This window comes from Dipodomys merriami, unplaced genomic scaffold (genome assembly GCF_024711535.1).
Source record: "Dipodomys merriami isolate MVZ:Mamm:240054 unplaced genomic scaffold, mDipMer1.0.p SCAF_213, whole genome shotgun sequence".
NCBI lineage: Eukaryota > Metazoa > Chordata > Mammalia > Rodentia > Heteromyidae > Dipodomys > Dipodomys merriami.
In genome coordinates this window covers 1,884,307-1,911,795 of record NW_027203527.1, presented here as the reverse complement: position 1 = coordinate 1,911,795, position 27,489 = coordinate 1,884,307, and the positions used below count along the sequence as shown (strand labels likewise).

At 44.2% G+C, this 27,489-nt stretch overlaps 1 protein-coding gene across 2 annotated transcripts; it reads right to left on the bottom strand.

Moving 5' to 3' along the window:
* LOC138834392 (beta-1,3-galactosyl-O-glycosyl-glycoprotein beta-1,6-N-acetylglucosaminyltransferase 4-like) lies at positions 1-27,031 on the bottom strand. 2 transcript variants are annotated; one of them, XM_070033027.1, is made up of 3 exons: positions 10,998-11,494; positions 10,132-10,235; positions 1-5,277 (listed from the first exon to the last, which is right to left on the bottom strand). In XM_070033027.1, the coding sequence occupies exon 3, from the start codon at positions 5,274-5,276 to the stop codon at positions 3,951-3,953; it is 1,326 nt and encodes a 441-aa protein (XP_069889128.1). In that variant the 5' UTR covers position 5,277; positions 10,132-10,235; positions 10,998-11,494; the 3' UTR covers positions 1-3,950. The 2 variants fall into 2 exon arrangements, with proteins under 2 accessions (XP_069889128.1, XP_069889127.1); XM_070033026.1 differs by lacking the exons at positions 10,132-10,235; positions 10,998-11,494 and adding an exon at positions 26,228-27,031.
* Between the last annotated feature and the right edge of the window lie 458 nt (positions 27,032-27,489).

Genomic DNA, 27,489 nt, shown 5'->3' with positions numbered 1-27,489 from the left:
TATTACTAATATGGTAACAGTGAGAGGAGATCTAAATACTTAAAAATATTTGAAGGTTCTCATTTCATTAACAAAAACAAAAGCAGATATGACACATTCACTTCACATTCTCAGACTGTCATTGTAATTTCCCATGGACTGTGTCTCTCTATATATGCATATACATACACATATATATGTATAACATAAACTTCACATTATAGAAGGCAAGAAAAAATCTTCAAATGGAAATATATATTATTTCAAATAAACAAAACATTCAATATAGCAGCAATGCTTGTCTTTAAATACATAGAGTATTATAATAGATTCTTACATAATATAGATACATCCCAGTAGCTCTTTTTATTATTCTTGAACACCCATATAAAGCAAACTCCAAAGTCCTGGTTTCATTTCTAAGTAAGTTAAGAGTTCTACATTCAATAAATATTATACAAAGAATAATGGTAAAACACAAGATTGCAGAACATTCTCAGATAAGGAGCAAGTCAGGGAAGAATCAGGTTTGAAGGCAGACAGGGATTCTGCAGGATTCCCAAGGCAAGAGTGTGATCGGACAAGCTCCCTGAAAGGCTGGAGGCCAAGTCCAGAGAAATGTGTCCATGGGGAAAAGAAGGCACTGCCACCTCTTCACCATCCACTTGAATGTGGCATTGAAGTCATGAGCAACTTGGGAAACTTCCCAAGGGAGAGGGCATATAATCTTTTCTCACCAGGAGGCAAAATACAGAATTGGGAGGTTAATATTTATATGTCAGTATTTACATCTCTTTTCATGACACAAAGTATAAGAACAAGATTTCAAGCCAGGGACTGATGGCTCAGGCCTGTAATCCTAGCTATTCAGGAGGCTGAGATCTGAAGATCAAGATTTGAAGCCAGCCTTGGCAGGAAAACTCCATGAAACTCATCTTCCATTAACTCGTAAAAAGCCAGAAGTGGAGATGTGGCTCAAGTGGTAGAATGCCAGCCTTGAGTGAAAAGCTAAGGGACAGTGCCCAAGCTCCAGTGTACACACACACACACACACACACACACACACACACACACACACACACACACACACACACACACACACACACACACACACACACACACACACACACACACACACACACACACACACACACACACACACACACACACACACACCCAACACGCCTTTGTGTATTTTGATTCTGGATTTAATTGTATTTAATTCTGGATGGTAGGAAAAATATTTCGATCCTCATTTCAAATCTAAGCCCACCCGTCACCTTGCTAATGCTTACTGGCTTCCAAAGAACCAACACAGTGATGAGTGGGCTTTGCTTAGCTCTGGCTCTGGCCACAGAAGTTCCCCTGCATTTATGTCCTCGTTTCCTATTTCAAAGGTTTTTCAGAAAAGGTAAATGCAGTCTCACAATGGGGGTGGACCCATGTTTGCCTTCTACTATTATTACTGTCTGATGTTGCAAGATATGGCCCCATTTTCCAACCACTCCCATGCTAAGTGAAGAAAGCCAGAGAGCCAAGCAAGTGCTCACTGCTGACAGAACTGAGGCTCCTGGAGACCAACGTGACTTGGTTTCTCCATGGCCTCACACTAATGAACTTGTAATGGCCCTCTGAACATGCTTGGTAATAGTTTTTGGTTTTGGTTTTGTTTTTTAAAGGATAATTAGGAGAGAGTTAAGAAAACAGAAAAATGCATTAAAAAAAAGAACGGGAGAAACAGTAGTGCCACTTGGCAGTGGTACTATGAACTTTTTTTTTTTTTGTCGGTCATGGGGCTTGAACTCTGGGCCTGGGCACTGACCCTCAGCTCTTCAGCTCAAGGCTAGTGCTCTATCACTTGAGCCGAAGCGCCACTTTTGGTTTTCTGAGTGGCTTATTGGAGATAAGAGCTCATGGACTTTCCTGCCCGGGATTGCTTTGAACCGTGATCCTCAGATCTCTGTACAGGCATGAGCAACCAGCGCCCGGCTTTGGTACTGTGAGCTTTTAAACAAGCAAAGTGCATTTCACGTGAAGAGCAAAAAAATGTAAAATATATTTAAATACTTCAACTTTCCAAATGGTTATATTTTTGGCGTTGATCACTACATCTTTCAGTAGTCACTGAACCTGACATCAAAACTTAAGGAATTTTTACTTGGGAGTTCTGCAATTTCCTAAGGGACAGATTGTCTTCAAGACTGTCTTCAGATTGTTGCAGATTGTCTTCAAGAATATAGCTACTGTGGTGTCTGTACATGTGTGTATATGTGTATTATACATGTGTGTATATAGTAGTTCTCTTGGGTGTGGGTTTTGGTACATATTATCCATAAATATGCTTCCTATATCTTTAGGAACATTCATATTTTTTTCTCTTTGGTGCTAAGATGAGAAGAACTTTTATCATGTTACATTTGCAATCCAGCTTGACATAGGTCAGAAAAAAATTAGGTGACCATAATAATTAACTTAGAAAGCTGTCATATTTCACACAACTTTTCCAAGAAAATTTAGTGACTTGATGGTTACTTAAAATAAAATTATCCTGTTCTATAGGAAATGATCTAATGTTTTTAAAAACCTGACTTACAATAACAACCTATGAAAGGGAAGGTGTAGACTTAAGGTTCTGATTCATGACACTTCAAGGTACTAATCAGTGCGTATTTTCCAGCAGGAAATATGATTTAAAGAAGCAGTTGAAAATCAGGTATGGTGGTGTATGTCAATTCCAGCACTTAGGAGGCCAGCTTGTACCACATAGTAAGAACCTAGCTCAGCAAAAGGAAAGACAAAAATCAATGGAATTACAAAGGATACCATTCATTACAGCATTGTGCAATACACAAAAAAGCTGAATAGACTCCTTTACTCTTCAGGCATTACCTGTCCCAACTCACCTGCCTGTCCATCTGTACCTCCTTCCCGGACCATCCACACATGACAAATGCCACATGAAGTCCCTCAGCCCTACACTGAACAAACAAGGCACCAAGAGTAAATTATGCTTTGTCAAGCAGGCAATTGGGACAATTCTTTGGGCTTCTCTGAGGTAGTGGAATCTCTCTTCCCAATATTCAATGGTTCAGAAACATCTAGAGACCTGAACTAAAAGACAGGGGAGTGCTTACGTTACTTACACCCTGTTCCCACATTGGGGAGAGGGGTTTGTATGATTACCACATATTTCAAAGGCTTCTTCAGTGGAATCCTAGCTGTTATGTGGAAAACGAAGATATTAAGGTTGCCACCTGACCAAGGTAGGCCATTGCTTCCTGAGGGCTTTGGGCAACTCATTACAAATTGAATTTATTTCTTCAGACTGTCTAAAAAAAGTGATACACAGTTAGGAGCTCAATAAATATGTGATGATTGATTGGATGTTAGGATCTCTGATTTAGCTTAGTGAGATTGCAAGCTAACACATACATTAAAAAAAAGAAATCTCAGCAGGGTGCTGGTGGCACATGCCTGCAATCCTAGATACTGAAGAGGTTGAGATCGGAAGATTATGTGGTTCAATTCCAGCCTACGTAGAAACTCATGAGAGTTTTATCTCCAGTTGACCAGCAAGAAGCCAGAAATGGAGCCATGGATCAAGTGGTAGAAGGCCAGCCTTTAGCAAAAAAGCTAAGGGACAGCTCCCAGGCCCTGAGTTTACGCTGCAGTACTGGTGTGTGTGTGTGTGTGTGTGTGTGTGTGTGTATGTGTGTGTGTACGTGCACACACACACATACACACACACACATACAAACCCAGTGAACTACAGGCTCATGTCATCAAAATCTGGATGACTCTCCTTCGTTGATGGGATTTTAGACAACTTTCAAACACTGAGATTAAGTTCAAGTGGTGTTGGCACAGCAAGGCGTTCCGCTGCATGTTAACTCACTATATTAGACATTCTCATATCCAATATGATTCTCTCACAATGATGCCATCATGGGATTTTCATCCATAAGTAACTTTTATGAGGACAAAGTTATCCATTCTCTCTGTTGTTCTTCAAGCTTTTCTGCCAAACATTTAATCAAGATGGGGTCCACCTTGGAATCAAACTTATTAGCAAACCAATGCCCATCTTTCATAAGCCACCTCAGCTCCGCAGCTCCATAAATACACACGCTTCGAAGGTGAGAACCAGTACAACTGGGGTAGAAGAAGCCTTCATAATAATTCCATTTGACAAGGCGCGTCTTACTTTGTAGGTCCGACACATCCTGGGCAGACCTGGAAATCCCGCCAGGTATCCCTGGCACCCGCATTAAAGTAGCCCAGAAGTGCTCATCAGGAGAGTATGTATCTTTAGACCAGGCAAAAAAGTCTTCAACGAGGGAGTTGTTTAAAATATACTTAACAAATGCATGACTTAAAACAAAATAGGCACTGCCAACAAATATCTCGATGTCATGGGGCGGTGCTTCCTTGGAGATGTTTGTCCTTATTGGTAGCTTTATGTATTCATAAGGCACACTTCTGAGCTCATGGTGATAAGTGAATCTCTCCACTTTACTGCTAGGGGGTTTCACCGTCTCTAACATATTTGCTCCATTGAGTTTCTTTAACTCCGACACTAATTCAAAATTTGATTTCAGGGGGAAGTCTTGTCCGCACAGGTTGATGACATATTTCCATTGAACTGAAGACTTAAGAAGGTCTGATAAGCAATTCAAATCAGCTTGGAGTCTGGAAATGTGGGCATATTCCACAGCCTCTAATTTGGAAGCAATGAAAATATTGGAGAAGCACTTAGCTAAGTTATTCATGGCAACTTTGAAGGTATCAGGAGACTTGAGGTCATAATGGATACAATAAATATTGTGTTGGTTGTATATCGCATGAATGAGCCTCTCAACCATAATTGCATCTTTATGGACAACTAAAGAATAGGCTATTGGGAAATTCTTTTCCTCCCTTGAAACGAGCTTTTGATGGTACCTTCTTAGGCTCTGATAAAGGTCACAATTGCTGGTCATTGCCACAACATCATCATCCTCCAAGTCGATGATATCTAGTCTTCTTATTTCCAGACTCTTACCAATTTCTAGCGGCTCCTGTTCATAGATCCCTGAACAGTTCACTTCATACTTGACCTCATCCTTAATGTGGCTATATCTGTTTCTTACAAAAGGTGAGGTACTTAGGGAGTACTCAACCAAGTATATGCCTCTTTGAGGAAACAAGAGTCTTCCCACATTTAGAAGCTTTAGTAGAGAGAACAGCCATAGGGTTAAAAACAAGATGAAAACTTTCTGCTGTAGTGTGTACTTAAAGCAACATTTGAATGTCTTCATTCTGCAACAAGAGAAAGGAATAGTAAGTATTAGTTAATTTATGAAGGGATATTAAGAAAAAAAATCAGGCTGAGAAGTTGGCTCAGTAGTAGAGTGCTTGCCTTGAATGCACCAGACCCTGGGTTCGATTCCTCAGCACAACATAAGCAGAAAAAAGCCAGAAGTGGTGCTAGGCTCAAGTGGTAGGGTGCTAGCCTTGAGCTGCAGGACAGCACTTAGGCTCAGGACTGACAAAAAAAAAGTTTCTCCAAAAGTTATTGGATGCCTATGAACTGCCCAGTAGAATATTGGGCTCAAAGATAAATAAAGCAAGGTTCTTGCTCATAAAAAAGACCCAGAAATAAGGAAATTGAAATATAAGAGTTGGTAATTTTTTTTTGCTATTTTGTGATAACTACACCAAAATTGTGAAGGATGTTAGTTACCAGATGAAATGGAAGATCAACTCCTAAAGTAAAAAAGTTTCTCCTTGTTGTTGTGAGGGATTGGTTCCAGAACCTTCATGATACCAAAATTCATAGATAGTCCTTTAGATCAGGCAGCTCAGCATCTGCATATAATTTATGCATAATCTATCTGTATACTTCGAGTCATCTCTTGATACTTCTAACACATAATGCCTACACATCACTTATGCATGTAGATTTAGCACAGCGCTTGGTGCATGGTAAATGCAAGTTTTGCTTTTAAAAACTTCCTAGAATTTTTTCTTTTCTAAATACTTTTGACCCCTGATTTACTGAGGAACCCATAGATCTAAAGGAAAGATTGTTTACGTGTTTTATATAGGCTGCATTTCTGCTTTAGTGTATTTGAGGAGCAACTGCTCTGAGTTGAGCAGAGATCTAAAGAAGTAGATGTATCCAAAGGTATCAGAGACACAAATGACTCAACTGGGGCCAAAAGGAACATCTAACAGGATTCAGCCTCCAGATCCTGCTTAGATGGAGTTCAGTCTGAGACCTGCTGAGTCTGAGCTGGGCAGGAGGCCAGGGCTGCCTGCCCAGACTGGGAAGGTTGCAAGGAGCCTGGGGAAGGGAGGAACAGAGGAAGGGAGGAAGGGAGTGAGGAGCTGTTAGAAGTCTTCCATCCAGAACTGCTTCTGAATTGCTTTAGCTTTTTGGGGCAGAGACTAGAATGAGTTTCAACTGGGACAGCTCAGGCACATGGCTTTCAGAACCTCTTTTCTTCCTCCCTAGGCAACTTCAAGAAGGAATGTTCAACTGGCCTGGGGTAAGGCTTTGATGTCTTTTGAAAGAAGTGGTCCTTCAGGGACCCTGGGCCAGATCCAAATCCCTTCACCTGCTTATCCCTGGCCACAAATTCCTTCAACTGAAAGCCTTCCTTTCCTCTCATCAGAAATAAGACATGAAAATGCTGTGTTCTGTGGTGTGAATGAGTTTCTGTCAAATCTTAAAAGGGATGATTGGACTTTTCCCAACAGTCTGGGGAAGTCAGCACAATAGCCCGGGCCCTAATCCCGAAGGCCACCATGGTGGGAGGTCTGGGAGTTCCCAGTCTCAGTTTAGCTTTCCTTCAGAAGGGCCTTGGCATGGCACCCTCCTGAGCTGTCCCAGGGGACTCTGCAGGGAGTCTGGCGGCACCTCAAGCTGGTTACATGGAAACCAGCTAGCAATGCCACCTGGCTACCTCCACTGGTTCCGTCTCTGTTGGAGACTCGGGCAGGAAGCAGACACGTGTTTTGCTAGCAGGGAGAATGTTTTCAACATTAGCAATTTTCCAAGGGAGAAGGGGATTTTTCCCTTCCACCTGTGCAGACCAAACCAAACCAAACCAAACAAATTGTCTTGTGGAGTTTAGAGCCACATGGATACAAGTTTCCTAGTGATAGTGATGATAGAACTGAAAAAGAAAGTAGTGCAAAGTTTGGTGGCCAGAGTTCAGGTGAAATAAAGTCGGCAATAACTCAGTGGGAGGCCGTTCCTTAGTAAAACCCAGTAAGGATGTTGCACGAAGCATTTCCGCCGAAGCACTCTTCTTCCTGAGCTCTCCAGGGATTGCTCTCCTCCACCCACACATCTCTGCACAGTGATGTACAGCTGAGTGCCAGGAACCCCATCCAAGGCCAAATGGCCACAGCCATCAGCAGCTTTCCAACAATCTCTTCCTAATTTAGCAACTTGAAAGTAGAATGCTCCTTTTCCAGGGAAAGACAAAAAATAAGGGAGGCAGGAGTCTGGGGTATGATTTAGTTTAGGGATCAAGTACTGTACATTGCAGTTCTTTCCAGTTGCTCACACAAGCTATGGAAAGTTGTGTGGCACTGGGGAAAGAGAAGAAAGTGGTTGGACTTCAGGACACCACACACCTGGAATTAAGTCTCTGGAGGAGCACTGTGAAGTGACTATAACCAATCTAGCTGCCCTCTCCCTACTTTCTTGCTCCAAAATGAGGATTAGAAAGTCTAATCCATCCATCCATCCTTCCTTCCTTCCTTCCTTCCTTCCTTCCTTCCTTCCTCCCTCCTTCCTTCCTTTCTTCCTTTCTTTCTGCCTTCCTTCCTTCCTTCCTTCCTTCCTTCCTTCCTTCCTTCCTTCCTTCCTTCCTTCCTTCTTTTGTTCTTCTTGCTTTCCTTCCTTTTGGTTCTGGGCCTGAGGCTTGAACTCAGGGTCTGGGTGCTATCCCTGAGCTTTATTTGCTCAAGGCTAGCACTATACCCCTTTGAGCCACAGCTCCATTTCTGGCTTTTTGGTAGTTTATTGGAGATAAGAGTCTCATGGACTTTCCTGCTCAGGCTAGCTTCAAACTATAATCCTTAGATCTCAGCCTCTTGAGTATCTACGGTTACAGGATGAGCCACTGGCGCCCAGCTTAAGCCTTGGAAGCACATCCATGAGGCTTTTTTGTTTCTCTGTGCCCAACTTGCCTGAATCCAGTCTTGGAGCTTTTCTAGTACACTACACAGGACTTGCTACTTTTGCTGTTTAGATTACCCTATGCAAATAATGCTAAGAAAGTGACTGTCCCCATTACTGTTCTGATTAAAGCAGGAGGTGGCAATGTTCTATAGAAAGACAAATCTACTGAAAACCTTCTCAGGTGTTAAGCATTAAAGGAGGCCATACATGGTCCTTCCTGCCCAGATTCAGCCAGACCTCTGAGATGGCCTAGTAGTACTTGGACTATAGATGGGTCCCTTAACTTCTCTACATCTCTGTGACCTCAAGGGTAAATAACTATGGTAGTTAGATGAAGTAACACAGGCAAAATGCTATCTGTGCCTTCCTTTCCCTCCGTTTCCTTATGTCCCATGATCTCCTCAAATCACTCTACTACTGCTACTCAGAATTTACAAATCCTGCCCAACCCTATGGTTTATTGTCTTTATTTGCTTGGCAGTGCTGGAGATCCAATCCAGGGCATTGTACAAGTGCTTTATTGCTAAGCCATACCTCTCATTCTTCAGTTACCTCTTTTCTTCCCCCAAAGTGTCAACATAAATCCAGTATTTTGGAATCAGTGGCTGACTGCCTCCATCTTATGCTCTTGATTATTTCCTATCATTATTATTAATGTAGTCTTGCTCAATAGTTATTCTAGGCACTATTGTACGTGTTTTATATGCTATAACTCAATCCCTTCCATACATCAGTGATGTGGAAAGTGCTTTCTAAAAAAAAATCTTTAAGAAATTGTATAAAGAAGTTGCCATTTAACAAAGGAGTTTATGAATACAATGTATCTCAATTATCACCCCTCTATCCTCCTCACCCATCCCTCGCCCATCCCTCACCCATCCCTCCCAACCCACACCATCATATTTTGCAGGATATAGGTTGAATACTTGACTGTGCTCTCCCACTCTTTTTCACTTCATTGGTCTACCTCTCTTCCCTTGATCCCACCTCATCCCTTTCGAGTATCCATTTCCTGGTGTTTATTTTGTTGAACTCTGACTTTGCCTTTCTGAGGAATTACACTATTTGAGTTCTCCTTTGAACCTACCACATTTCAATTAACACACTTGTATATACTTCACTTGTATACCACCCAGAGTACTTACTATAAGCTAATTCTATAAGTCTATCAGCCAATTCAAGCTTCCACATATAAAGGAAAACATGCAGCCTTTGCCTCTCCAGGCCTGACTTTTTTCACTTAACATATTTTTTCCAGGTTTGTAAAGTGCGTTAGTTAGAATAGGAACTCAAAATCTTGTTCTAGAAACGCATCTGGCTCTCTATGCAAACCTGTCTCTTGCAATACAAAGAAAAAATTCTCCATATTTTCCATAATAGCTCAGCCCTCGACTATTTCCTCACTCTCTTATCTTATCATGCTAAAGCAGAGCAGAAGAGAATGCCCTGTGTTGTAGCCTTGAAACCTCCCGTGCAGACGAGGAGAGAAAATATACATGGAGTGCTAGCCGGGAAGGAAACTGGGGGATGAGTCACATTTTCCCCATAAGCTGATGCTGGGACCAGTCAAAGAGCTGAGGAAGAGTTAGTTGATCTTTGGCCAAGGGGATCCATTAAAGAAAAGCAAGACGATCCATCCTTGGGGGTTCTGCCACCAGTGAAGTTTGGCTCATATCCTAAAACCAGGGACTTACTGATTCATTCCTTCTCATCGCTATCTGTGATACAGTTCAAGCTATCTTGAGAATGCCTCATTCTTTTAGAAAACCTTCTGGGTGAAATCACTTTGTAGGTGGAGAATAGTTCCTCAGTGGACTACCTTAAAGTTTTGTTTTACTATGTCAAGTTTGAAAAATAGACTGTGAAAAGATGAGTGACTTGGAAATATTTTCTTTCTAAAGTCTTACAGTGAAGAATCAACCCTTAAGTATGTAATATAAAAATAGACTCACTTAAAAAAAAAGGACAATACACACCCAATAATCCTGATTCTGTGGCAATAGAGGTCTTTTTTGCTGCAGCAACTTGGTTCCTTGAGGACACTGGTTCTCCCTTGATGACTTGCTTACGAAACTGGAGTCTGTTTTGGATTAAGACCATCAGGTGGGAGGATGACTCAGTCCAGATGCATTTTTTTCAACACCCCCATAGAACCCCAAGAGTTGTACAAAGGAGTAGAAAGATATGCTTCATGGTGACCTTACATTCTGGTTGTTCTGGAATGAAGATTGCAAAGGCAACGCGTACTGATTACACTGCCACTGAGTAAACATAGCAACTGTGTCAAACACAAGATCTGCTACATTGGGTCAGTAATACACTGCCAAGGGAATCAAGTGGCCCTTCAGTAGTAAGAGTTCAAGCTCCATAATGAAAAGAAAAAAATGTTTCCATTCTCTACTTACAAAAGCAAACATTTTCATTTTTAAAAAATCAGCAAGTCAGAAGTCTTAGAAGAAAAAAAAAGCTTGCAGTTATCCATAACTTGGCCTCGATATTCTGTGGACAGCATTTCCCCTCTGCTTTTAATAAATACATCTCCCCCACCCCCTTTGATTGGCTTGTCTTTAACTTCAGCCACACAATACAAGTGTTGATATGTTTCTTTTAGTTCACATGTATTGTGAACCAGCCCTACTCTAAACTGAGTCTGTAAGTTGTGAGAGAGTAAACATTTTCTAGCAAGTAAACATGCTTTTGAGCAGGACAAAAACTTCTAGAACTTCTCCACCAGTGCTTAATTAATAAGCCTAAAACTCACAAAGAAGCCTAGAAGCAAAAGCTTGAAGTGGCAAAAGTGATTCGAGTCTATATTGCTCCTTTTCTAAATGTGCCCACTCACCATTTAACCCACCATTCCTGGGATGCTGGGAACATATTTCTCTTACTGCATGTGTCTTAGTCTGTTCCTGCTGTAATAACAAAAAATACCGAGACTGGTTCTTTGGAGATCAATGTACAGCTGAATGCTTGGTGAGGTCTTGTTGTATGCTTCCAAGATGGCACTTTCTTGCTGTGTCCTCACAGGGTGGATGTAGAAGGGCAAAAGAATAGAAGTAGTGAATATCTCCCTCAGAGCTCTTTAGACAGTCACTAACTCCATTCATGATGACTATTCCCTTGTACCTTCATCATCTCCTAAAGGCTTATCACATTGGCAACTATGTTTCATCATATGAATTTTGGGAGGACACATTGAAGTCATATGAGTTCACCTAACTGCTATCCATCAAAGGACTAGACAGCTCTGGTAGACTAGACTAGACTAGACTCACACAGCTCTGGTAAAGGTCAACAAAAGACTTCCTGTTGCCAGTCTCTGGACCAACCCTTCTTAAAAATCTTTGTTGCTTGATTACTGTTTGCATTATCTTATTCTGTTTGATAAATCTACCAGGTAGATGCGATCATTATCCCCACTTTTCAGACTGAGAAACTGACTATCTCATGTGATATAGTGAGTATACTGATGAGCTAGGATTTCCAATTATGGTCCAGTTTCAGAGCCTTTACTATTAAGCATAACTCAAGACCACTTCTCCAATCTCAGTAGCAGAATCCCCTTGGCTAAGGATCCTAAGTATCTAGCTGCTTGGTCCCAGTCTGTGGGAATCCTTCTAATTCAGATCAGCATCAACTCTTGCCTGGATATGAAATCACTCCCTATCTGGGATTCCCTTGTTTTCTTCTAGTTTTCTTTGTATTGTAGCTGAAATGGACTTTAAACATATAAAGCAGATCCCTGCCCATCCCTAGTACCACTCCCTACATGTAAAAGCCTTCACTGGGAGTTCACCTCACTTAGAATGAAATCAGAAGTCTTATTTATTGCTCTGCTTCTGGCTTTTTGGTGGTTATTTGGAGATAAGAGTCTCAAAGACTTTTCTGCCTGGGTTGGCTATCAATATAATTCTCAAATCTCAGCTAGGATTATAGGCACCATTAGCAGCCAGCTGGAAACCTTCTTGTAGAAGTCCTAGAACCTGACACATACTAAAGTTGTTTGGGTTTATTTTTGCATTCATTTTGTCATAGGACCTTCACAATACCGTTATGGGATAGAAAAACCAGTATCCTACTCAACACATAGGACCTAAAGACTTGCTCAAGAGGAATGACTTGCTGGGGTCACGTAAGGAGTCTGAGATGATAGAATCCAGACTAGAACTCAAGTCTTCTGACTTTATGTCATTAAGCAACTACAGGGCATGGATGCCTTTAAGAACTGTATATTCCTGTCTGGAGACAGAGAGTAGATAAGAACAAAGTGACTGCTGCCTGTGTCAAGTTCTCAGAAGAAAACAAGGAGTGAGAGGAGAGAGATGTGTGAGAGGATCTGAAGTAAAGATATCTTTCCTAAAAGGTGAGAGTCTGAGCAGATCTAGGTCCTGAGAAAAGTGGACTACACTCAGAATCAGCCAAGGAAGAGACTGACAGCACAGGAACTTTTAGGAGTCCGCAGTCACTAATGAGACAGAACAGGGGAAGAGTGGGTGGATTGTAGGGGGGAAGAGTGGGTGGAAGGCAGGCTGAGCAAGTGGTAGTGCGCCAGCCTCAAGTTAAAAAGCTAAAGGGATGCCGGGCACTGGTGGCTCACGCCTGTAATCCTAGCTACTCAGAAGGCTGAGATCTGAGGATCGCGGTTCAAAGCCAGTCTGGGCAGGAAAGTCCGTGAGACTCTTATCTCCAATAATCCACTAGAAAACTGGAAGTGGCGCTGTGGCTCAAGCAGTAGAGCACTCGCCTTGAGCTGAAGAGCTGAAGGACAGTGCCTAGGCCTAGAGTTCAAGCCCCATGACCGACAAAAAAAAAAAAAAAAAAAAAAGCAAAAGGTCAGTGCCCAGGCCCTGAGTTCAACCCCCAGTAATAGTACAGAGAAAGACAGAGAGACAGAGAGAGACAGAGACAGAGACAGAGAGAGAGAGACAGAGAGAGAGAGAGAGACAGAGAGAGAGACAGAGAAACAGGAAAAAAGGTTTCCTGGAAAAATTGAGAATCAATATGTTGCTAGTTTTATTTTTCTAGAACAGCACATCCATTATTCCTGTCATTCTGACATTTTAATTATTATTTGCTTTTCACTATTTGACAACACTTTTGTTAAAGAAAGTTGTTACTGAAATTTCAGCATTTCTCCTGGAGTCTGTTATACAGTCACATACTTATCTCCAATTTTGAGAGACAGGAAGATAGTTCCTCTAGTTAGTCCTGAGAATTGTTTTTCTCCAGTATGCTCAATACTTTTTTGACAGATGGATAGCCAAAGAATTTTTTCCCAAAGGCATTCAACCCATTCCATTCAGCTCTTAAATAGCATTTGTAATGACATGTGTTGCAGAGGGTGCTAACTTCTCTATGTTCAATATCCTTGCTGGGGCAGGGGGTGGTTTGAGGGTCTTCTCCAGGTGCAAGCCTTCAGTGGTTCATTATTGACGCTGTTCAGTAAAGTCACCCCTAAGGACTATGTAACTCGCATGCCATACTGAAGATTTTGCAGCAAGAGGAACACACAAAATGTACCCTCAAATAGTGCTTGTCACTTTGTAGTGCTCTGTCACTCAGATCTTACATACATCAGGTGACACTACCCATTGAGTTCCCCATAGGCCACAACACCATTGATAACTTTCTGTTTGCAACTCCAAAGGCTGGCTATCAGCTTCCTTAAGTTCAGGACCACTTTATCTGCAAGACTGTGAGACGTAAGGTCTCCATGAGAAGCTGGGCACAAAAGCCACACCACCGACCACCTGTAATTTTCCCAGCTATAACTCTACTGGCTCTTTCTCAGGGTTGGGAGAGTCACAGGGATCTGTCAGGCTGCATGGGAAATCAGCATATATTTATCAGGTGATCATCTCTTGAGCATGTGGGAAATCTGGGCTACAGATTGTAGCCAAAAAGTGCAGAATGCAGCCAGCTTTTTTATAGTCACACCAATTAGGTTGTGGGCTTCATCTTGTATGGTCCACAGGGCAAACACCGAAAACTGATGGTCTGTGTGTCTAGTTGTCAGGCAATGTGGATGGTCAAGAAGTCTTTAACAGAAAGTAGGAAATGTAGGCAACAATGTAGGAAACCAATGAAAAATTTTCATGTATAGTACTTTGAGATACAAATATTGAGTTACTCTAACATTTAAAATCTCAGAAGAGTGGATTCCAAAAATACCTATGCCCTTTAAATTTTAGGTTGATAAAACCTTGCATGCAATATTTCCCATTTTAGATAAAAAGGATTACAAATGAGATCATTAGTGCACTGGATCTTTATCACTAAAGCTTTGTCAAACAGAGCTTTCATTCTTGCTTGCTTTCTCTCCTCTCCACTGCCCAGCTCACTTAGGTTAGCACAAAAGATGAAAGCAAAATATACTGTGTTTCATGTTCTAAAATTGAAATGTGAGGAGAATAGTTTGGCTTCTTCCCCTCCCCCCATCAAAAGTAGAAAAATTAAATTGAAAAATGTATGACTATTTAAAAAAACAGTTTACATGTAGGCTCTACTCAAAGTCTACAGATGTGATTCTTTTTCCTCTCTTGAAACCTCTCAAAGAATTTGTTTTGATTTTTATGGCTAACTCTATATTTTATCCTCAACCAAATTAAATCTTCGCTAGTTTTGTAGCCAGCTGAAGAGGAATCGATCACTGATTTCTACATGTACATTTAAAGTAGGGCTTCTGATGTCCTTAAGGGATTACATTGCAGGGGCAGCATAGGATAAACAGAAGTGAATCAAGGGTATTGATATCAGCAATGGCTTACAGCCAAGCCACACTGCTCCTGAATGGATACATACTCAATGTTAAATCAGAACAAGAGATTGTTCATTTGTTTGTGGGTTTTGCTGAGATGATAGGAGCTTAGACAGAGATTTCAATATGCTCCCAAACTTCCACTGGGGGGAAAAAACTGATAGGGATGGATGTGATAGTGCACACTTGTAATTTCAGAACTTGGGAGGCTGAGGCAGTTGGATCTTTAAACAGGCCAGCCTAAGCTATATAGTGAGAGCTTGTCAAACAAATGAACAAACAAACAAACATATACAAAACAAGAAACTCATCCCGGTGCCAGTGGCTCATGCCTGTAATCCTAGCTCCTCAGGAGGCTGAGATCTGAGGATGGTGGTTCAAAGCCAGCCTGGGCAGGAAAGTCCATGAAACTCTTATCTCTAATAAACCACCAGAAAACCAGAAGTGGCTCTGTGGCTCAAGTGGTACAGTGCTAGCCTTGAGCTTAAGAGCTGAGGGACAGTGCCCAGGCCCAGACTTCAAGCCCCATGACCCACAAAAAAACAAAAAACAAAACCCCTGAAACTCAAGACCATCTTCCCAAAAGTTCAATGTTGAAATGCTTCCAGGATGGTCTGAAGCTGGCATTCTCTACAAGGATGTAATCCCAAAATGGTTTCTATTAATTGGCAGGTTTCAACAAACAGGTACTATAATAAGTAGAGATTGCTTAGCTTACTAAATGCCCAAGTTAGCTTATACACCATTTGTCTAGAAAGCAGAAGAACTAGACCCCAGATTTTCCAATGAGTTGTGAAGTTCAAGCAGTGTGGTTCAGAACCCAGAGCAGCCAGAGCAGTGAGATGAAATTCAGGAACAGACCTGTAGAGATGGCTGGTAGACTGCACTTGCCTTCGAACGTCCTACACTGTCAGTGGCAGAAAAGTGCTCTTTCAAAGACGTCCTTCCCAACTTCCATTGTAGAGAAGGTGGCAGTGAATGGGCTTTCTGGGAAAGTTTTTCAGAAGGGCTTGATTTTCAATATAAGTTTCCCCTACTGCTATCTTCCTGCCCAGAACTCCAACATAATGGCTAGGGTTGTAGCAGATATCTTAGAGCTTTGAAGTTCAGACCAAGACATGGTTGAAGACCTCAGCTCCTGACTCCTCCAGCCATTAAACCAGCAGTAGCAAACATCTTTGTGCATTTCTGTTACATGAGGAAGAATAAACCCTTCCCTGGTTAGGCAACTTGCATTTTGAAAGATGGCCACTAGAAAAGGGTAATGCACACACACACATACACACACACACACACACACACACACACACACACACACACACACACACACACACACACGAGCAAACTTAAATCTAAACCAGATTAAAGTCACTACATGCATAAAAGTACAATCCTGTTTATAGCCAAGTGCAAAAATATACCTCAGAGATGCTGAACTTCTCCTCTATCTATATCTGGAGGCAGATGGAGGCTTTTGGTAAGCATCTGAAGGAAGACAGCTAGCCAGATTTACCAAATTAACTGTGATGCTGGCAAGAGGGGCAGGCTGTTCACCAGGCCTCAGTTAGACACCTTTCAATGGATAGCAAGCCTCCTCTCTATGGCTTCTTGCCACAGACAGGAGTAGGCTGCATGGTCTCCAAATGTCCTCTCCCAGGTGCTGGATTCCTGAGAGCGTCTTATATAACAGGGACTTCAGATCCAATTTCCAAGAAAAAGATGACAGTACCATGTAGACACCAACTCAAAACACACAGAATTCTGAGCCATCAATGGTTCCCTTGACTCCTTTCCCTTCTTCCTGACCCCATTCCTCTTCTTTCTGCCATACACGCACACCCTCCTTTTATTCCTCCTGCTTTGTTCTTGTATATACCTACGAGTTTGGAATTTAAAGCTAATGGTGAGCCAGCCATGGTAGTGCTTACTGGTAATCCCAGCACTCAGTAGGCTGACACAGTTCTCTGTCTGCCTTAGCTGGCTACTGGGATGACTAGATAAGCCAATGTATTGGATATGCACAGATCAACACACTGATGAACAAAGGTTATGAATGACATTTCCACTAGTTGAGCATCAGTGACCAGGCATCATTCTACAAACCAGGACAAGGCTTTGTACTCAAAGGATTGCAACTGCCCCAGCATGCAGAGATGGTGTCTGAGAAGCAACAGCCACAGATTTCAATTGGGCAGGCTGGTGGCAAAGCCAAGCTGAAGACGTCCATGTTCCTCTGGGGAGGGGAACCAGATGTATACCTGTCTTTCTGGTCTTACAACCTACGTGCAGCTTTAAGGTTTTGTTGTAAATAGTGCTGTAAGGAACATGCTGTAGAAGTGTCTCTGCTGTACCCTGACTGAACAGCCCAAGGAAATGGAATTGAAGCCTATTAAAAGTTCCTGGCATGCAATTGGAACAACATATTTTTGGTGGTGTATAAGTCTAGTGTTTTCTCTTTATTATCTATACTTTCACTTCCTGGTCAAAAAATTAAATTTTATTTCTTCCCTTTTTGGAAATACTAGGACTTGAACCTGTGGCTTCATGTCTGCTAGGGTGTTGTTCTGTCACTTGGGCCACACCCCTTATTTTATTATTTCATATTTATGAGTGGGTAGGTCACAAAAAGATTCTTTTCCTACTATATAGAGAAAAAAACATGTATACAATTTACTACTTTCATTAAAGCATTTGTTACTGCATACTAATCATACACGTGAATGTGCTATTTCCATACACACACAGGCCTACTGTGCCTTAGGAAGGCTCTGCGTTAGAGAGATACAACTGGAAACATCGCCTCAGGATCACAGAGAACAGAAGAGAGGCCCTCAGTGGCTTCTTAGCACAACCCAAGTGCCAGCTGTTTTAGTTACAGAGAGAGACTTTGAATTTGTTTGCAGAGAAACTTTCCAAAAAGTCAAGTCAATAGGTAGTCCTAAGAATGTCTTTTATTTGGTGTTTTCCTTGCCCTGATGTTATTTTCCTCCTTTCTTAGGCTCTCTTCTCCATTCTACATCCCTGCCTTTAGTTCTAGACTCTCCTCATCCTCCTAGTAATGCTCTTTCATGTTCCAGTCTTTGCAATTGTGCTCCATTCTGCATGGCATTGAGCTACCACATGTCTGAAATTGGCAGCTGAAAAGAGGGCAGGCTGGTTGCTGGAAAGGCAACCTGGTGGAAGATGATAGATGTACAAGGTCAGCCCCTCCTCATGCCACAAAGGTAGAATGTCAGGGTGTGCAGCAGCACAAATATCCCAAATATGCTGCAATTACTCAGAGAATCCAGAGGGAAGAGAAAATGGAAACTTGGCAGGCACAGGAGCTTTGCTGGGCGCTGTCCTTCCTGGTCCTGGCAGAAATCCTTACCCTCTGTTGCAGTCGGACACACCGCTCTTTCCTGGGCTGTTTAGATCCTATAGCTACCAGGAGAAATGCCAGGGTTTTGCAGAGCCTAGGAAACAAGTCTAATCCATCCAGGAACCGACAGGCTCATAGAACAGGTCAGAGTCAGCCAAGAAGGATTCCTGTGCACAATAAGCAAGTATAATTCTTATCATCCAGGATACAAGGGCTCAAGTGGTAGAGTGCTTGCCTAGCAAGTACAAAGTCTGAGTTCAAACTACAGTACAAAAACAAAACACCACCACCACCACCACCAAAAAACAGACCTTGTTTAAAGAGACAACATCATCTACTTCCCTTAACAAGATTAGGGAAGATAAGAAACCCTGGAAAGGGCTGGGAAGTTGGCTCAGTGGCAGAGCGCTTGCCTTGCATGCCTAAGGCCCTGGGTTCGATTCCTCAGCACCACATACGCAAAAAGAAAAAAGCCGGAAGTGGTGCTGTGGCTCAAGTGGTAGAGCGCTAGCTTTGAGCTGAAGAGCTGAGGGACAGTGCTCAGGCCCAGAGTTCAGGCCCCACGACGGGATCAAAAAAAAAAAAAAAAGAAACCCTGGAAAATCACAAGAGAAGAGAGAGGAATGAGAGGTAGAAAAGAGCAAGAGAGTGAAAAGCAACAAGAGAGGTAGAAACACAGAACATGAATGTGGAGTAAAGAATGTGTTACCCACAAATATAGTAGGAAAGAGGCAAGGTCATGGGGTGACCTTCATATTGTTTAGTAAATACAGATGAAAGTGCCCTGTGAAATGAACAAGCCATCAAGATAGAATGGTTTTGCCTGCAAGGGCTGTGTGTACAGCCTGCTGAAGCTCTGCCTTATCTCCCGGGTCACTCCCCCACCCAGTTCACCAAGTAGCTCAAGCCCCTTATCTCATTTCCAGCTTTTACCACGGTTTGCCATCACAGTTTGAGAGTGGTAGATCTAACTGGTCTTTGGGTTTTCATTTCCGTAGGAGGCTCCTTGGTCATAAAAGATTCATCCATAGGTAGGATTTTTCTCCTGATAATCTTTCTTATGTCAATTTAATTTTCAAGCTCAACTCTAGGATGAAGTCTTAGCTCCACCTGCCAAGAAGAGTTGTTTAGCATTCCAGGAAATACCGTCATCATCAGGTACTTTTTGGTCTCGTCTGTAGTTTTGCTTATCATGGAAAGGGAAAGAGTTCTCCAGTACAGAGGGAGAGACATTTTGAAACAGCATGGCTTTAGGGGTTCTGAAGTTTTGTTTCATTGGGATTTCAATACAGAATTTCAATGCTGGCCAGGGACTAAATAAGGACAATCTCAATGGGCCATGCTGGACTCCTGGCCCTTGCATGCTCTAGCAATCATTGACTCAAAGCATTCTTGCCATAAAACTATTCTGCATTTTCACAATTAAAAAAAATTATTCTGCCTCTTGCTTTTTGAAGTTTGTTTTTGGCACATACAATTATCTAATTATGCTCCTTTATCATGTTCAGAGCCCAATTCACATGTGTTTTAGATATAACCGTAGTTGCCTAAGTGTATAAACTTGCATAAACTTGAGTTCTAAAGCATAAAGTAGAAATCCCAAGGCACCAATTTTGCTTTCTAACTTTTTGGATTTACCTCAACCTTACTATAAAAAAAGAAACACACAATTAAAACTCACCTTTGTTATCACTCTACTCCCCCAACAAACCACAAGCTAATAGTATGAACTATCTAAGGAGAAGGTAACTCTCTTCACTGTTCCTGACCACACACTCTCGGTGGCCATGGCCATGACTGACACTAGAATGGGGTTATAGAACAGGAGCCTATAAAGAGAAGCCTCATGATGAATACTTAAGAATTGCAGTGATTCAAATGTGATTGATGTGATTGATGACTGGTGACCCTTACTCTTCTGATGCCAGCTCCACAGGACTGCAAAAGAGACCCTGGTTTTGAGAAGGGCCTCTAATGAAGAGTTTCACATTGTTTTTAATTCCTTGGCCTGCTCCTCAGAAGCCAAATTAGTAGAGGCTCCCAAAGGTGGGATTCATTTGATACACTGATTGACAGAAATAGGATCCAAACAGATTGTCACATTTGGATCTAGTAAGAGGAAATTCAACAGAGACAAATGCAAAGACTAACAACACTTCAACCCAAAAAATTAACAGTTCTCATACCAGATGGGTGAGTGTTGTCGAATGGGAGCATTTGTAGAGGGTGGTTCAGTATCTGGGCTGACTGTGCATTTGGCATGAGTGCCCATTTGTTTGGTGTAAGATTGCCAAAGAATGGAATGAAAGGAAGAAAGGGAGGAAGGAAGGAAGGAAGGAAGGAAGGAAGGAAGGAAGGAAGGAAGGAAGGAAGGAAGGAAGGAAGGAAAAGAAAAAAGAAAGGAAGGAAGGAGAGAGAGAAGGGAGGAAGGCAGGCAGGCAGGCAGGCAGGCAGGCAGGCAGGAAGGAAGGAAGGAAGGAAGGAAGGAAGGAGTAAACCAAAACTAGTATGTCAGGAGACGCATAAAGCTTCAGGCCAGAAGCTAAAGCAAAAGCTTTCCATCAGCCTAGATCTGGGGACTAGAGAAGGGCCTAGCATGCCTCTACTCTGCTCTGACCTGAGCAGACCCCAAGGAATGTGTTCATGTCTTAGTTCAACTGTCCCCTCAGCCAGTAACTGATGGAAGTCAAGATTCATGGGGAGAAGCTGGAGGGAAACAGGAAGGTTAGGGGTTAGGAGGTGAACAACTGGGCTCCAACAATTAAACAAATGGCTGGGCCCATCTCCAGAGATTCTCATTCAGCTGATCTGGGTGGTCCTAGATCTGCCTTTCTAACAAGTTCCCAAGTGACACTGCTGCAACTGACCCAGCAATGAGGTTTTGAGAACCACTGCTCTAAGTAACAGGATTCAAGTTTATTTCTTTGCTTTTTTATTTGATACTCTATATTCCCAAGATTTTACTAAGGTGTTGGCCTGTTTCCCAGTAAGTCTAAATTAGGGGAAATTTATTGGCTTTAAAGCCTCATATATTTCTATGTCCAATTCTAAAATTTCATAATGGTTAGCAGAAATTCCACCTTCATTTTCTGACCCTTAGCATTTCAGCTTCATAAGCAGACTTCTGTTTCTGCTTCTGCTACATTTTTCTAGCATTATATATAATATGACTTCCCTCTGGCCTTCTATTTTTCCTTTGTTTTTTTCTACAATGTTCAAGATACTAAGATCTGACCTGCTTTTACCAAATACCTGACTCCTCCATCTTCTAAAAGAGAAAATTGTGGGTCCATACCTTTACTCCAAAGCCCAGATTGAGCCCACCATTCCCAAGGGCCTATTAGAACGGAGACAGCTGCATTCAATTCTCCTATACTTCCAAACCTAGTAGGAAAATTACCAGCATATGGAAATACATATCAAATGACATGCAAAACAATGCAAATTAATACCAAACACACAACTCTAAATTACTTGGGTAAAGTCTGAAAGCCCCATCACTGATGTTATCTGCTTTGCTCCACCACACTCAGGAAATAGTGACTGGATCTTGTATTACAATCAGTCTCATGCTTCACAACACACTGGCACTTGTTGACATACTAAGCAGAAGATTGCAAAAGGGATCCTAGTCTTAACTTGCTACTAGTCTCACAATGCTCTAGGCCTCAGATTCTTCTGAAAATGATGATGTCATGTAAATGATATCATCAAAACAAAGCCAGCAGCACCGAGGCTTAGTGCCATTTGCTGTATACCACATATTGTGTGTGAAGATGTACACATACAACACTTACAACAGCCTGAGAGAAGGTATACACAGCCTGTACCTCTTTACATGTAGTGCCATATCAGAGACCTGGAAACAGAAAGGCCAGCATGTGAGGTAAGGTGGGATAAGAGTCAAGGACCAGGACATCCCAGTCTTACCCAACCTTGCCCCTGCACATGCTGCAGTTCTTGCATATAACTTTTTGTTGTTGTTGTTGGTCATGGGGCTTGAACTCTGGGCCTGGGCGCTGTCCCTCAGCTCTTCAGCTCAAGGCGAGCACTCTACCGCTTGAGTCACAGTGCCACTTCCCACATGCTGCAGTTCTCTTGGTGATGGTGATCACTGGGTCACCATCTCTTGTTTCCCCTAAGCATTAAATTTGTATGATCTTGAGAAGAAAATTTCCAGTTGTACCATCAAACATGCTTCAAGATATTGTTTCTCTTAAGACGTTGACAGTTTGTAGTATATGAAATTTGATATCAAAACGTCATCACAAATTGTTTTTTTTTAATCTGATATCCAACAGGAAGAGGTGCTTCAAGCTATCCTGTAGTTCAACTTCTTCCAACTTGCTCCATCCTTTTCCCATTTAAGCATCTTGCATCTGGCTGTGCACTCTGGAGCGATTCTGGGACCTTTGCTACCACGGCTCTTAGATCTACCCCTGGGTGATGGAAGAGGGCTTCTCTCAGCTTTCATTTCCATGCACAAGCACAGGTTCTTGAGATGCACTCATTAAAAGCATTTCAAGAGATCTCATAATAAGGCAAGTGTCACAAAGGGAGAGTTTTAGCAAGAATTTATTTTAGTATAATAGGATAAAGTAGGGAGAGATGAAAAAAAGAAGCATTTCACCATATGGGAAAGAGTAGCAGGCTACCAGATTCGTGGTCTTTAGACTTCCTGAGCTGGGAGAATATCCAAGGTGAGGTTGTCTAGCAACACCTAATCCTTAGACAAAGGTTATAGGTGTCTAAAATGGGTGAGGCCCACGCAGAACTCAGAAATCTTCAGGACTTCCTTTTGCCAGATGAGACTTTTATTCTGTTCTTTTCATTCCTTAAGGAGCTTTGCAGCTTTTCACTATTCCAAGGAAGAAGGCAGGGACAGACAGCCCTTTCAAATCCCCATCTTCTAGTAATTTGACAAATAAAAGGAGGTGGTTAGAAGGAGCTAACTGCTTTAAAAAAATTACATTTGAGGAGGTGCCATTTAATAAAGCAGTTTATAAATACAAATACAGGTCAGCCCTTTTGCTTTGTGTGTGTGTGTGTGTGTGTGTGTGTGTGTGTGTGTGTGTGTGTGTGTGTGTGTGTTTGTCCTGGAGCTTGAACAGGGCATGGGTGCTATCCCTGAACTTTTGTGCTCTGGGCTAGCAATCTACCACTTGATCCACAGCTCCACTTCTGGCTTCTTTTGGTGGTTAACTGGAAATAAGAGTCTCATGGGGGTGGGGGGTGGGGTGGAGAGGGGAAGGCATGGTAAGGGGAAACAAAGGAGGAGGCAACAATGCTTGATAAGAAATGTACTCACTATCTTGCCCATGTAATTGTAACCCCTCTGTATGGTATTTTCACAATTAAAAAAAAAAAAGAGTCTCATGGATCGACTTTGCTGCCTGGGCTGGCTTTGAATTGAGATCTTCAGCTCAGCCTCCTGAGTAGCTAAGATTACCAGCATGAGCCACAGGCACCTGGCTTAATCTGATACTTTTAATACTTGTCTAATATAATATATAATGTCCCCATCTCCTCGTCTATCTAGCCTGTCCCATATCACTTGTCCACACCAGGCTTCAAACACCACCTCTGATATATAGATGGTGGCAAGCTTTGGAGAGTCAGCCATGGCCTGCCCCATCTGGCTACTGGGATGAAGAATCACCTGAACTTTTCACACTAATTCCAAGTCATTACTGTTACCAGCTGTCTCTCCGCCCTTAAGACTCCACCTTACCTACTGTAGCAGCTCCTCAAATCCATTCCCATGTAGCAGCTTATGTTTCTGCTTGTTCATTTGAGATGGGTTCTCAGTATGTTGCCCAGGCTGATCTTGAATTATTGGGCACAAAAGACACATGCCTCAAGAACATATCACTGCACCTGACTGGTCATCTGGTTCTAGGCCCCACTGGCTTTAGTCTGGTATTCTTCTTCTCTGTCCTCTTAGACTATCCTGGATATTTCCATTCAATGCTCTCTGCTCTGGTCTGAGGAGACAGTCTTCCTTGTGTTTGGAATACTCCCCTACTTCCCCAATCTTACTCATCTTTTCATCTCCCCTACAAGGCCCTACTTTCAACCCACAAAGATAAGCTACAGCCTGGTTTACAGTAAGGGAGAATTAACTCTTCCACCTTGTGTTTGTCAATTGCATTATCTTAGTGTGTCTTCCTGCCTAAGGCGGGAAAATCCATTCCAGATGATTCAGTTTCTATTGCAGTATGTGGTGCCAGAAAAAGCCCAGGTCACTGGTCATTCTCCCAACACTAAAGGCTCCTTACAGAAAAGGTACTACAACACTGTCTTATACAGCCTCTACCTGTAGTCCCCACCTACCCCACCCCCCAATGACTAATGGTCTTTCCAAATCTGTTTGGAGAGTATTGAAGTTAATTCATGTGGTGCCAACTCTTGATTATTGCCTAGTTATGTCTTCTCTGCCTACCTTTGTGCAGGTGTGTTATTTAGCAAATGATCATAAATATCGTCCTCCTCCAAAGAGCACAAACCTTCCCTCTCTTCCCTGTTCTCCATAACTCCCAAAGAAAGTCTCCTTGTAGTCTCCTTCCTGGGAAAAATTGGGTGCCATGCAGCTCTGTTCTTTGGCTACAATTTCTCTCCTAACACTTGTAAAAGAGAATTCAACATCTTAATTGACATCTTAATTCTCTCGCAGAATTGGCTCCTGACAGTGCGGCGTAGGAACAGCTCCCTGCAATAATTCACTTATGAAGACTTCACTTCTTCAAGACACGATTAGCCAAAGCCGCCAAAACCCACTGTTAGTCCCTAGGTGTTATAGGTTGACAGATGGCTTAATAATAAGGGCATGTTTTATGTATGTAAGATCAAAAAGAGTGATTTGTATGTCTAACAAACCAGATGAGAGACTTAAAGGAACGAACCTTACCCCCATCTCCTTCAATCATCTAGTTTATTGCTCTTCATTTGCAAAGATAAGATAGGTGGAGTTGGGGGTGGGTGTATGCGCCTAAGGACGGCTGGCCCCTCTTCACCTACCTAGCAAAGGACTCTTGTCGACCTTTATAAACAGCACCCACCCACTCGCACCTTTGCCCAGGTAAAGACCTTAATGGGACTCAGGAGTCCAGATGGTTCTGTGACTCAGGTCCCCGGGGCCTCCCGGGTCCGCGCCGCCACTTCGCAGGGGACGGTTCCGGCCGGCTCTGCCGCAGCGACGCCTGACCTTAAAAAGCGCAAAGCTCGTCCCTGCAGAGGTGCGGCCTGGGACACGTGGCCCGCAGCTTGATCCCCAAAGAACTACGGGAGTATGCTCCCCCGCCCCCCACGGCTCGAGCGAAGCTTCCCGGGGAGCTCCCTGCACCCCTGCCCCGCGCTCGCCCCGCGTCCCTCTCCCGAAGCCCAGTGGTCCCATGTGTGTGGCCCACGGCGGCGAAGGGCCGAAACCGGGGGACGCCAGCTTCCCGCAAAGCGCGCGTGCAGGAGCGCAGCGCGTACCCACCCACCCGGGAAGCGGGGGTCACCCGCGCCCGCGGCCCCGCTCCGCCCCGCGTCTCCCGGGACGCGCCGGGTGCCCTGGGGCGCCCGCCCGCCCTTTCCAGCGCCGGCCGGGAACTTTGCAGCGTCTCGCCCGCGCCGGTGGCTGCCGCGCCGGCCTCAAAGTTGCAGCTTCTGCGGGGCGCACGCCAGGGCTGCCTCCCCCCCGCCCCGTCCCTCGACTGCCGACCTTACCCCCCCCTCCGTCCCCTCCCCCGTGCCCTGACCGCCTCCGTGGGACTCGCTGGCTCCGGACGCCGAGCCAAGACGGGGCTCCGTCCAGACTTAACGCCCCGCGGTGCCCTGGGGTCCCCACGCCTACCGCCCGGGGACTTGGTGCCCGAGTTTTCCCCGGGGAAAGTGAAAGTCGCGAGGAGGACGGGGTCGGGTCGGGGTGGCGGGGACACGCCGGCGTTCCCTGATGGCCAAGTGGACTTACGAAAGGGAGCGGGAAAGCCCCAAGCGCGGGATCCCCGCGTCTGCGGAGGCCACCCAGGGGGGGGGCGCGGGCTGCGCTCCGGGTTCCCGGCCCCTGGGCGATGACCCACTCGCGTCTGCGTCTTCCTCCGTCGCCGCCTCGGCTAATGCGCCCTGCCTGGGAGTCGCTGTCCTTCGGCCCCGGGGTGGGGAGCGCCGAGGGCCCCCGTGACGTGCGGGGGAAAGGAGGGGCGCCGCCGCGCTCCCGCCGAGGGCGCTGCCGGCCCTGCGCTCCGGGGTCCCTGCGCCGCGCCGAGCTGGAGACCCGAGTCCCGCGGCTCGCTCCAGCGGGCGATCGCCGGGTCCGGCGCTCGGCTCGTTGCCCCTGTCCGAGCCACAGCCAAGTTCGGTTCCCACCCGCAGCACACACTGACCACAATCCGAGGTGGGGACAGCTAAGAGACTTGTCCTAAGTCGCCCCCGAGCGCGGTGACCAGGCCGACTCACATCCGCGACTTTGGGCTGTCCCGCAGCGCCCGGCTCCGCGAAGCTCGGCCCGGCTGCAATCGCCAGCCGCGTCGCGTCGGTAGGCGCGCGGCTCTCCTGGGGAAGACCCGGGGTGTCCTACGCAGCCCGGCCGAGTACTAGCAGCGGCGTGGAAAGGTGGAGCCTTTGCCCAGTAAATAGGACACCAAGTTGCCTTCCCATCAGTGCCTGGATGCCAGGGATAGGCTTCCTCTTCACCCCCCAGAGGGTGGCGGGCCTGTGGGTGCGGTCTCCGGCCCCACTCAGGTCGGCCGAATAATCCCAGCAAAGAAGGTCCAACCCACTTACTCAACTGAGCAGTATCTGATCAGAGCGGGGAGGGGGATGGCCTTCCCAGCCCACGTGCCCACGTGGATGTAGCAACTTTGAAAAGCACAAGAGCTACGGAGTCTCCTGCAGCCTCTCAAGGCCTGTCCCACAGGCCGGGAGTGGCACCCGGCCAGACTAACCCAATTCGTTTTCTCCTCACTCCTTCCATCCTTTGATATTGACCAGGTGTCTGCGGTATGTCTGGGTTGGCGGGGAGCAGGGTAGGGCCTAGAACTCAGAACCTAATGATTTTCAAAGAGGAAGCCTAGCATGGGACCCCTATCCTTTACTCTCAGTAACTCCTGTGATCAGAATCTATTTTCAGGTCCATATTACTTACTCAGAAACAAATGGCCAGCTTTTGTTCTTTCCCTCCCTTCTGTCCATTAGTTGCCTTCAATTACTCCCTCCCTCCCTTCCTTCCTTTAC